General features: G+C 39.9%; 1 protein-coding gene across 1 annotated transcript in view; it reads right to left on the bottom strand.

The window, feature by feature from the left end:
* Window positions 1-1734: 1734 nt before the first annotated feature.
* Window positions 1735-12490, bottom strand: part of cdk6 (cyclin-dependent kinase 6) — a 28565-nt gene continuing 17809 nt past the window's right edge. Inside the window, exons 5-8 of the mRNA XM_053492148.1 lie at window positions 8684-8793; window positions 4010-4060; window positions 3577-3712; window positions 1735-3243 (exon numbers count right to left, since the gene is read on the bottom strand). Coding sequence (XP_053348123.1) covers window positions 3094-3243; window positions 3577-3712; window positions 4010-4060; window positions 8684-8793 — 447 coding nt within the window. The 3' untranslated portion in view covers window positions 1735-3093. The remainder of the gene's footprint in view (window positions 3244-3576; window positions 3713-4009; window positions 4061-8683; window positions 8794-12490) is intronic.

The raw sequence follows: 12490 nt of genomic DNA, 5'->3' as shown, positions 1-12490 counted from the left end.
TGTGGTTACAACATACAACTCTTCTCAGTATTCTTCACTATGCTGGATTGGGTTTATTATCTTATGGTGAAACGTCGTCACGATTAAAACACAAGTCATAACATTAGTTTTTTAGACTATCCAACATTAATGACTGACAACTTTTATAAATACAAAAAGACCAGACTGTAACAGTGTTAATTGTTAAATTGCCTGATGATACCAGTAATCCGATGAATGTGTGTATGTGAGTGTACCCATAAATATTCTGAAAGCAACATTTACTGAACTACACTATTTTGAAACTGATACAGTGACTAGTTCGCAGGTTTAATTTGCTAATGTCAAAGCAATGATTAAACAGAAACAAATACGAAACCTGTTCAATCTATTCATTTATCCATAAAAAGACCTGAGTGTGTGTTTATGTGTATGTGGTAGAGTGAGATATATTTAATCAGATATTATTCTTTACTACAAAAGAAAAAAAAAATCTATCACAGATCAGTTGTCAAACAAGAGCTATCTGATCAGTACAAACCAATGAGTCTACTGAGATCCTGAGTGTATGAAGGAAGCACCAGTGCTTATCTGGATGATCCTGTGGATAAAGGCCTACAACACAGTATCTGGGTGTTGGTTCTCGTCTGTTTTAGCCTCATCTCCTAAGGACCAGGCTCCTGGGCCATATCCTTAATTTCTAAAGCAGCATTCTTCCTTCTTCTTTTCCTTCCTCCCTTCCTCACAACTCGTCCATAGACCCAGACAACAAGCCGGCTATGTGTCTGTCTGAGCTACTTAGCTATCATCAATCCAGACTTGAGAGAACTGAAAAAAATCGAAGGATCAAATGGAAGTTCTAGCTAAATGTCCTGAATTTCTGCAGTTATTACGTAGGCTTTCTCAACCTCTGCAAACACTCTTAATCTTTCAAAACGAACCTTTCACGCCTCATCCGTTGCCTCTAAAGCTAAACATTTTCTACTTGCTCAAGCATTACTGCACTACAATTATTTCTCAAAACACGTGCCAGTTACGCTTCGTCTTGTCCTTAAAAAAAAAGAAAATACAAATCGTTTTTTAACTGTAAGATGCTACCCAGTAATGGACAGCACTCTAACTATATAAAGAGTTACTACTCCATTTATACAATGACAGGGTGTGTACATACTGTATAATATACAAGTCATACATACAAGTCCCTACACCTTCAAGTCAACTAAAATTAAGACTGAACCACAATAAATCATCAAACAATCAACACTGATATTAAAAATAACTGAACAGTGTAAAAAGAACAAATTGTGTACATGTAAATCAAAATGTGTTGCTATATTATTAAAAGTGTTAAGGGGCCAGGTTTCCAGACACCAAGTTACACTGGTCAAGACTGGTTTATGCTTCTTTCCAGAGGGCCAAAAAGCAATTCAGAGTGGAGGCAGGGGGGCAGAGTTAAACAATTTGGGAAAGGTACTTGTCAAAACTGGACATCCAAATGGGCCACCCAATTGTGCTTCTATTGGCTAGCAGTAGGAAAGCCATGGGAACTGGTAGCAGCTTTGACTCTGTGACAAGGTCTTTGAAGACCGTCCAGTATGAAGGTGGTCTGAGACAGAATGCTGGGCTGTATTAGTTAACTCCATTGCCCGGTATCATGTAGGGAACATAGCAATAAGCTTTTAGCCAAGCATTACAAATAACAATCAAAATATTTCATTTTCTTTTATATATATATATATATATATAATATATATATATATATATATATATATATATATATATATATATATATATTAGCTGAGTTATAAAAATGATTCTGTTTTTTTAATTTCATATTCCGTATCATATCATTCCATGGATCGCTGGAGATCAATAGATCAATGAGTTTAAGGGATCAGTGGGACAGTACACACAGTAGAAATGCACCAAAAACATTTGCATTTGCCCCAATTTAGAGTACCAAATTTACTCACTGATAAGATTTATTTATGGTAGGGTATAATGGGGGAGCTCTAACATGTAATGACCAGTATCAAGAAATAGACCTTTTCTATCCTCTGTTCTGTATTTGACAGGAAACCCCATAGTTGTTTCTATGGAGTGTTTAAGATTTTTTTTTTTAAGTACCTGGTACTGCATTTATTAAAAACATATCGCCCAACACTGCTGAGTTGGTGCAATTCAATATCATCTTCCACAGTAAGTCCTGTTTACTGCCCCGTTTTCAGAATATTTATGATGAAGCATAAACCCAGTTAGTCTGTGTCTGGACAAAACCAGCCTGAAGTGTTGGGGGTCTTCCAGGATAAGAAAACATCATCAAGGCCTTGACAGTGGTGAGGACTTAAACCATTAGCTGTGACCATGATTTCTCCTCCTCTGTAAGGCACTGAATTGAAATGTGTCTCCAATGCTGTCAAGGTCCACAAAGACCAGCCTTGAGGGGATGAACTGACAAATAATTTACCTAAATGCTGTAATCCATCCATAACCCTGGGCAGTTCCAGAGCATGAAGAAGCAGAGTGTCCGTGTGCAATTCAATTCCATCTTATTGAGAGTGGTTCTGTTCAACAGACCCAGACCCATGGTGACAGTGAAAACTGTATAAAACTAAGTTTTTTTGTTTGTTTGTTTTTTTTAGGATTCGAACATAAGATTGGGTCAGTCACAGGCAGTGAACTTGCTGATACAGAGCAGTGCGATTTTAGGCAGTCGAGACTTAGCTAATTTGTGGCAGATATATTTTTTTATGATGTTCATCAAGAAAGATTGATCCCTGGCAACATGGTATAGCAGCCTCTGTGTCAGATTTCTGGCAGTGGAGTTTCCGCTGAGCAGAGGGACGTCCTGCTAAGGAAGACAGGCAGGCAGTAAAGCAGCTTTCGATGTCATTTTTTGTGTGTGTGTGTGTGTGTGTGTCTGTTTTTTCTTTTTTTTTTTGTTGTAAATCGTCCCAGGCAGTGACACTGATATTACCTGCTGCAGTGAAAATGAATCAACCAAAAATTGCAGTAATACTTCAACGAGGCCTAAAAGCAGCATGTGACGCGGCAATGGAAGACAAGTTCAAAAAGGGGCTTGTGCCAGTAAGTCTTTAGAAAAAGTAAAGTCTTTCAAGCAGCTCTCTCCTCCAGGGAGGGCTTTTTGCTAGCCAAGGGTTGGGCATAGAGACTCTTGCTGGTGCTGTCCAGGCTCTGAAAGTACGGGTGAGACAGGGCGTCATAAGCCGATATCCTTCGGCCTGGATTGAACGACAGAAATTTCTGTAAAGATCGAAGAAGAAGAAAAAAAATTAGCGTGAAATGATGTCAATATTCGAAAACAGACACATATTGAAGGACTGTAGGGTTTATTTAAGGAAAAGAGGAAAATACAGTGTGGATTACATCAACAAAATGTTGCAGAGCTTAGAGCTAATCAAGAATTTGATTATTTTCGGCAAGATGTATTTGAATTAAAACAAGTTATGATTACAATCTTAACCTCTGAACTTGCGCTGTGATTAAATCTAGAAAGTGACTATATTTGTAAGTAAAACAAAGAGGAAAAAATATTTGGAAAAAAATACGATAATGAGCAATATTTCATATACTCACAAGTAAGAGTGATTTTCCAAGCTCATCCATATCAGGCACCAGGTCTTCTATAGGCTGAGGGGAGCGAGGGGGGAAGGCACTCTGAGGCAAACCCACTTCCTGCGGCCAGTCTTCAGGAGGAGGGACTCCAACCACACTGGAATCATTAATACCACCACCATCAACATCATCATCATCATCATCATCATCAGGGTGAGCATGTTCCTGGGCTTACTGACACAATTCCCTGTCATGTTCATGCTCGTTAAGTTTATAACACACTTGCATCGCAACAGAGATCTTGCGTGTGTCATGAGTACTTTCTACAATTTGTTTTTCAAATTAACTATTTTTGTATTACCCAAAGCCATAGTTTTTTATATCGTATTCTATTACATACCATATCATATAATTATCTAAAGGAAAATTATTAGTAAATAAAAATGATACTTACTCAAAAATCTTGCCCAGCTGGTCAACATCAGAATTCCCACGGAAAAGTGGTCTAAAAAAAGGGGGGCGCAAAATCAAAGGTTAATAAAGTGATATTAAACGCTAAAACATGCATATGCAAATTTTGCACATTTCTGGTCATTTCATTTCCTTTGCATACTTTCTCATTTATATCCATTTTCTTTTTCACACTTTTGCACATTTTTTGCAAGTTTATTTTTCCTGTATGACTGCCACTGCACAGTTTGAGTAACGGCAAGCAAGTTTGGTTACAAAGTTCACTCTCTCAACACTTTGTCTCGTCGGCTTTCACACGTCGAAAATTGTGAACATTCTTGGTTAACATTGTAAAAAGTCTTTTTTGTGCAGACATGAGTGGAGAGAGGAAAAAAATATCCCCTGGAAAAAGCCAGTCAAGTCATATAGAGGTACTGATGTAAGGAGCTGCACTCCTGTGAATGCTGTAGTTTCCTGGCTAACAGAAAGGGAGAGCGAAAGAGAGAGAGGGAGAGAAGGAGAAGACTGAGGGCTTTTTCAGCACATGATGAGATGAAGCGCACTCATTTTGGAGTCTTCCTGCCCGGACCACTGCTGCCTGCGGTGGCTTTGGCCCGTCACGATGCCTGTAGGCGGGCATGCTTCCCCTGGCATGTGCACAAATTCCAGTCATCATTACAGAATCCAAACCACATTCACCACGGAGGGGGGTGGAAAGCTATTTATCCCTGTAGTCTGCTTTGGCTGTCTGCACGTCGCTGTGTGGGGGAACAGCAACGAGCCGTGCGAAATGGTGGCTCGGATTATCTAAGAAACATGAGAAAGAGACTGCAACCGGCTATAACAAGTCCTGCTTTCACACATGGCAACTATATTCGTTTCTTGAATAAGCTGCACTGTAATAGAATGCGTCTGTAGCGCGCTCTGTAGTTGTCACTAGAGGTCGCTCTACTACAGAACATCGGAGACCAGCACGAGGTCTTTCAGTCCAAACAGTGCGGAACTCGACTAACTGTATCGAAACAAAAAGGCAGCTCGAGACCACGCTAGCGCCCTGTTTCATCTAGCTGCTGCCTTTCATCAACTTGGAAAAAGTTATTTCTGACTCAATCAACCCTGTATTTGTCTAATCCACTAGTAGAATTGTGCTGTCAGAGTGTCTCAGACAAGTCATGACTTCAAGCAAAACCTTCCGTCAAATTTGAGATTCTGAAAATTCTTCACGAGTCAGAAGTGAAACCAGTGTAAGGAGACAGATCTTCTCTTTTTTGCAAACTGCGTATCACCAGAATAAATGTAACGACCATGTCAATCTTTTAAGTCAAGGGTTCCACATATAAAATGTTCACAGACTTCACAGTTTAACTGGGCGAAAAAAAAAAAAAAAAAGAAAAAAAAACAGGTCTATTTTCTAGCACCATGGGAAAAAACGCCATAATCTAGTCTGTCATGCCAAAACAAGTATGTTTAAAATTCACTGAAGCTGCATTCTCCCCTGCCCCAGGCCTACTTGTTATTCTGAATGAAGAACGGGTGTTTTTTTTTTTCTTCTTCTTTTGCACAAGGCTGATATTATGCATCCTGAGTGAGTGGGCACTGCCACAGCACCACACCAGACCAGGGCACACAGCTGAGTCACACTACAAGTGCCAGTCCCTTCGTCCACATTCCACACCGATAGCCAGTGGAATGTTTCAGTGTGTTTGTGTGTGTGAGTGAGTTAAGAGAAAAGCATTTGTGTTTGAAGAAACATCCACACACACACACACACACGCACACATATACACATTTGTGAGAAAGTAAACAAGGATGTAGATGTCTTCATAAGAAGTTGGTGCTCCAGTTAGACCTTGGGATTGGTGGAATGTCAACAGTACTTTCAATATCGTTCATAAACCCGGTGACTAATCATTCCGACATTTACACGGATTTGCACAATGTGTTCAAATTCCCACTGAATTAACGGTATGCTCTCAAATCAAGAAAACTAGGCCACCCAGGTGAACTGCAAACACTTTAAAAAGTAAAAAAAAAAAAAAAAAAGTAAAAATCAACTAGACGTACTGGACAACACAATAAACAGTAAGTCAGGTGTTATTCGTTTAAAAGGACTTCCTCCTCGGTTTATACAACAAAACAAATGATCCCCTCCAGGCTGCACGCCTTGCTCCGCAAACCTATTTTCAACAGCAAATAAAACAATAAACCAGACAGAGTGTTGCTAGCTCAGGTGTGCCATGTCTTTATCACTCTCCGGTGACTTTTAAACCTCCATTACTCAGATCTGTGAATGCACCGCACTTCTCAGACAACAGAATGGGAGCGTTGGAAAAGCTTCTCCCAGGTGCCTTTTAATCTGCAACAGGTGGCCTTTTTAAAAAGTCTGCTTAATCGCCTCCATGAGCGGGAGAGAGGGAGAGACAGAAACAGACAGAGAGAGAGAGAGAGAGAGAGAGAGAGAAAAGGAGGTGTACTGCTAGCATGGATCAAAGCGTCTCCCTTCTGCCCTCTGGCACTCTTGGAGGCAGGCCAGTGGCCCGGTGTGGTGGCTTTTTTTTTTTTTTTTAGGGTATTGTGTCAGCGAGACAGCCTTACCTGTACAACACCTCACGTTACACAACCTGCTGAGGAACCTGACTTGTGCACACAGTCACACACCTACGGCTTTTTCAGTTTCTTCATTTCCAGCGTTACAAATTAAAATGCATAGCAGTTTATTTAAAAATATATATATTTTATTATAAAAAAATATATATAGTTTTTTAATTATTTTATCCACCGTCTGAGAATTTTTTTTGTGTGCAAAAACAGATTACACACTACAAATTAATTAACAAGTTAATTGTAAATTAACCATGACTGACAGGAGCAGCAAATGATGTCTACAGATTATAGTATCATTGAAGGCTTGAACCAGAGAATCTAATCAACATTCAGTGCTTTGAACTGATTTAAATGTTTCAGTTTTTTTGTTTATTTTGAAGTTGAATGTAAACAAGGAATTTAATCAATTAGTGATTCATCAATTTAATACGCCTACATGAGATCTCACCTCATGAGATCATTCATAACGTCTGCAGTATGCAACATAATAATAATAATAATAATAATAGTAATAATAATAATAATAATTATTATTATTATTATTATTATTATTATTATTATTGTTAGTATTGTTTAACTTCCTGAGCTGAAGTCTGCATAATCGTATATTACAGTTAGGCCTGTTAGGATGTGAAACACAGGATGTGTGTGAGTGGATCTGCAATCTGGCCTCCCCATCATACACATCTCCCTCCTCACGAGTGTCGAGAGGAAGACATCAGCCCCCACATCCTCCCCAGCACAATGAGGGACACATAGCCACCCATCAACAAGAAGGAAACACACGTGCACTAACGCAAATTTGGCATACGTTGCATTGCACACACACCCACAAACACACACACACACACCCACGCTGAACTATTATCACTCGAAACCCACCTGGGGTCTTTATGCCGTTATTCAGAGGCAACGTGTGTCTTATTGGTGACGGTTAGGGGAAGGAAACTCGGATTGCAAATCGAGCTTGCTTTTTAAATGCACCCTTCCCTTCTCAGGAATATATTCTTATCTTAAACAAAGTGGTGCTTTTTATTCATTCTTTCTTAGTTAAGTTTTAGGTCACCACAAGTCACCAGTTGAATACTGGTGTGCCTTGGGAAAGATTCTGACTTCTTCAGTTCTTCGTGGCTTTATTCTTAGCACATTATTTACATAATTTTCATGCTTATCAAATCAGTCAGTGAGCCCCCTAAGCCTATTGTATGTGGGTGGAGTCATCCAGTAAGAGTCCACTTCCATTAAGATGCTTCCGTATAAGGAGAACACAACAAGTGGACCCCAAAATGCCTACATCGTGACAGAGCCACTAATGTCCTCTAATTTGTGGACAACCAATCTGTGCATGAGCAACTTCTATAAGTTACGTTTGTTTGTTTTTTTAAAGGGAACGTGAAGACAATACAAGGATTGAAATGTCTCGTTAGCCTTTAAGCAGCATGTCGACATTGACTGTTGCTAAAGGGCAACACATATGAACATGGCAGTTCTCGCATGCCATCTGCAACCACAGCACATGGTATTTCCCCAAAAGTTTAACAGCCCCATACTGACCACAAAAAATGTGTTCATGAAGGATGGGGCATTAAAAAAAAAAAACATGAAGAACAGTTACTTATTTAATGCCTGGAACAGCGTATGCGGTATTGCTCTGCTAACACAGTTTGATGCAAATCATTTAAATCAAGCCTGATATCAAGCTGAGATATTACTGACTTCTGTTGAAATTAACATGGCTTACATTCGAGTGTAAGCTATAAAACTATTATACATTGCAGTCTTCTCTCCTAAGAACTAGCTTTAACACTCTGGGTACACAAGTCTAAGTACTAAGTAACACTAAATAGCAGACAACCGCCAGTGCTAGAGGCCTGAGCAATCAGATCACCCAGGCTTGACTTGCTCCTTTCAATCTTAATGAACCCTCCACATGAGGGTTCTGAAAGTCATATCAGATTCACTTAATTTCATTCCCATCTGTGAGACTGCAGGACATAAATTTAAGGGTTGAAAAGGGAACATGTGGGTGGGAAATGCAATGACCAGGAATCCGACTGAATCTGACTTTACTCACCTTCTTCTGAACATTTCGGCGAAAATGCATCCCACGCTCCACAGATCCACCGGGGTCGCATAGCTCGACTGCAAGAGCACTTCTGGAGCTCGGTACCAAAGAGTGACCACCTACAGCACAAATGCACACATTTTAACATGCACATACTGTAGTTCGTATGAAACACATGGTCTTTCATCACCGTCACAGATTCAGCGCATATGTCTCGATTAATAGGCAGCAAAGATGCTTGCAAATACACACTGCGCTTTTGTTTCTTTGCCCCTATGTCTGAGTTATGTAAGGTATGAAGTCATATCTGGCACTACAAGCCTCCAAATGCTCATTTTGGTATGCCAAGATCGCACAAATTTCACAGCGAGTCACTACCCTGCTGAGAAAAAAGAAAAAAAGAAGAAAAAAAAATCTAAAACCGAAATGCTTGCTCCAGTTTTGCTAGCTTTCCAAACTTACTGAGCGGATAATCTGGTATGAGACAGCACTAACTAATATAAACCAGCATCCTGTTTTCTCAGTTTTTGTTTTTCCAGCAGATTATGGGGATTTCTCCAGGCCTCTACGGAGCCTAAAGCCTTTAATGGTTTATCAATCTTTTCAAATCAGACTGCTGCTTTTTCTCACTTAAGCCCATGTTCAGTCCTTAAACTCAGTGACTCTTGGCCTTACAGCTGCAGCACAGGGCACATACAGCTGAGCAGCTACAGTAGGGAGAGCTTCCAGACAAAACTCAGTGACCCTGCTCCAGTAAAGTGGACGGCTTCCAGGTGCTTTCCCTCTCCAACATCCCGTCCTCCCATGGGCTCGGAGCCCAGAAACCCTCAGGCTTATCGGCCAAATCAGCCGCCCCTGTGTTTGTAAGCAAAGCCTGGGGTGTATATCGAGGGGTGCGTATCACGAAATGTGCCAAAGGATTTGGTGCTAAGACAATGTTGTGCTTAATGAGTGCGGGTATAAGAAGGAATCTGTGAACAGCACGTCGGCCATATGTCACTGATTAGAGCTTAATTAGAGTTATATACACAGCCATTCAGACCGAGAGGAACAGTTCAATTAAAGCCCAGTTTATTATGTTATGAGGTACAGATTATTTTACTCCATTTAAAGTCATATTTATTGTGCAGATATATTACTTTGCTTCTTATAGGAAAAGACACACAACAGAGCATTCCCCATGCCGAGACTTTGATCTGGTCCTAAAAAGGAATAAACACCTTCAGCTCAGACACTTTAATAAATGTTTCCTATTAGAAAATGCCACCATATCAGTGATTCTACTTTGTTCATTATTTTCATCTAGGCATAGGCATAGAGACAAAGCATTTGCTTAGTATGTCGCTGTTGTTTGGAAGCAATATCACATCATAAGCAACGTTAAATATACCTCTGTCTTTGATCTACCAGAGTTGTGCATTTTGAAGATGATCAGCATCTAACCAGCATCTAAGCAGATGCAAGAGTTCAACAGCACCTATGGTATCAGTGTAAATCAACTGATACACTCACAAATAGTGCATGCTGTCAGTGTACTCCTAATTATATTTTTAGTGCATTACATTGCTCTCTGTGGATTGATTCAGCTCTTGAAGAATACTGCTATAAATGGCACACATAACCTTAATTAAACCCTGTGGTCGCTTCACTCATTTGTGGCCAAAACCTTTGACGACATCTGCCCTGTGCAAATGTAAAATGGCTTTGTGCAAGGCCAGTGTGAATGGAATCCAATTAAACCCGCATGTTTCACGTGTAAAACAAGTTATTTTTAAGTGCACTTTCTCAAGTTTAGTCTTCCTGATTAAGAGGAACTCGAGAGGAAACCGGTGACGAAACACTTTGGTCTTTTTTTGTTGTCATGTGACTGAAACACAGGCACATGATTCATTCCAAAATAGCTGCTCTCCATTATCATTCAAAATCCGACTCCATTCATATGCTTCCCCTTTATGACTATTGGAGTGTTGGTATTATCCAAGTTGCTCAGAGCTAACGCAACAAGGATACTGATAAAATGATAGCGGTAGAGTATGGAGGTATGTCACAGCTATTAATTAATTTTTAAATAAGCTTTAAAAATTTTCTCCTGGAAAGATGCATTACATAATTTTGCATTCAAAATATGGTCATTAGTTCTATATTGTAGCTTTTGTATAAGCTTTACGGTGTAGATGGCTGACAAAAAAAGCAGTAATGGAGGAGTGAACTTCTAGGAAGAACCACAGTTGAAGTATATCCGCTTTTCTCAGCGCTGTGCGTTTGTGGTGAGACCTTCTATTAACACACATGCATGCATTTTACATAGCTGTCATAGCTGAAGCTGTGCAAAAATTTGGGGGGGTTAAGAGGTTCATCTAGCGATGTGCTACTGTTATGTTTATTTAATTATTTTAAATATGGATATTTGAATTTTATTAATGACAAAATATTAATATATACACTATGAGTTAAATCTTTATGATCAATCATGAGTAAAGTGCTACACTGACATTGATTTTGTCACCAGCCATTAAAAGCCATGTGACCAGATTCGATAACGTTTTCACGCTGCAGGATTTCTGTGTTAAATGGCGCACAGGACTGCTGAATCCTCACAAAACACGACTCAGTGATTATGATGAAATACGATGAAATGCAGCAGGTGTGAGACGAAGGGAAATAGTTGGCCTTGACTGCATGCCTCATTAGCTTGTTTGTTTTGTCTTACGATTTTGAAGTCACTGCGCGCAACAACTATTGAGCCGGCAGTTCAAACTGAATTCCGATGTATTTCTCAAAAAACTTATTTCATGCATGCTTCACATTTTTGCTAAACTATTTTGGTGTGAAGTACAGACTGTTAAAGGTGAACTCCGGAGCTGCCATTTCGCTGTTCTCACGCTACTACATTCAAACAGCATTGGACACTGGCTGAACTGTTGTAATTGACTGGTGTAATAAAGTGGCGTTACTGAGTAATTGTTGTTAACGTCACCATTACTGATGGTCAAGTGCAAGTGAAACAGTGGATGTGGACTTGGCCTATTCAATTCAATTCGATTTTATTTATATAGCACTTTTAACCGTGGTCGTTGTCGCAAAGCAGCTTTATGGAATCTAAAGTAATATGAAAATGTGTATGCAATGTGTGAGAAAAATATGCATGAATCAAAATGATCAGATTGTCCCTGATGAGCAAGCTGAGGGCGACGTTGGCAAGGAAAAACTTCCTGACATGGCAATAGGAGGAAACCTTGAGAGCAACCAGACTCAACGGGGAACCCATCCTCAGTTGAGTGATAACGGATAGCAGGAATTGTTTTTGCAGTTCCAATATAACAGAAGATCTCAGGACTGTCAGGACTGTGGTTAAGGCACAGGTTTGGACTATGGTTCGGAAGGTCCCAGGTTCAAACCCCACGACCACCAAGTTGCCACTGTTGGACCCTCAACTGCTCAGATGTGTAATGAGATAAAAAATGTAAGTCACTTTGGATAAGGGCGTCTGCCAAATGCCTAAATGTAAATGTCTTCATGTTAAAATGTAACCGTCCCAAGTCACCACATGCATCCCAAGCAGACCACGCGGGCCTCCACTCTACAAGATCTCCAACCAGAAGTGGGGCACCAGGGTTAGGGTTAGGGTTAGACAGGTCTTACAGGATCACTGGCCCTTTTATTTAAGGGCTAAATCGACCATGCCAGAGACTTGGTGTGCAAAAATCAACAAATCTGAGGTGTGTTGGCAGGCGGAAAAGAAATATGATGTCATTATATATTTTTCTGTTTCTGCTTCAGTTTTTGTTGTTAGTTATCCATGATTCATTGGGTACG

The sequence above is a fragment of the Clarias gariepinus genome, chromosome 3 (genome assembly GCF_024256425.1).
Source record: "Clarias gariepinus isolate MV-2021 ecotype Netherlands chromosome 3, CGAR_prim_01v2, whole genome shotgun sequence".
NCBI classification, from domain to species: domain Eukaryota; kingdom Metazoa; phylum Chordata; class Actinopteri; order Siluriformes; family Clariidae; genus Clarias; species Clarias gariepinus.
This window is presented reverse-complemented; position numbering and strand designations above follow the sequence as displayed.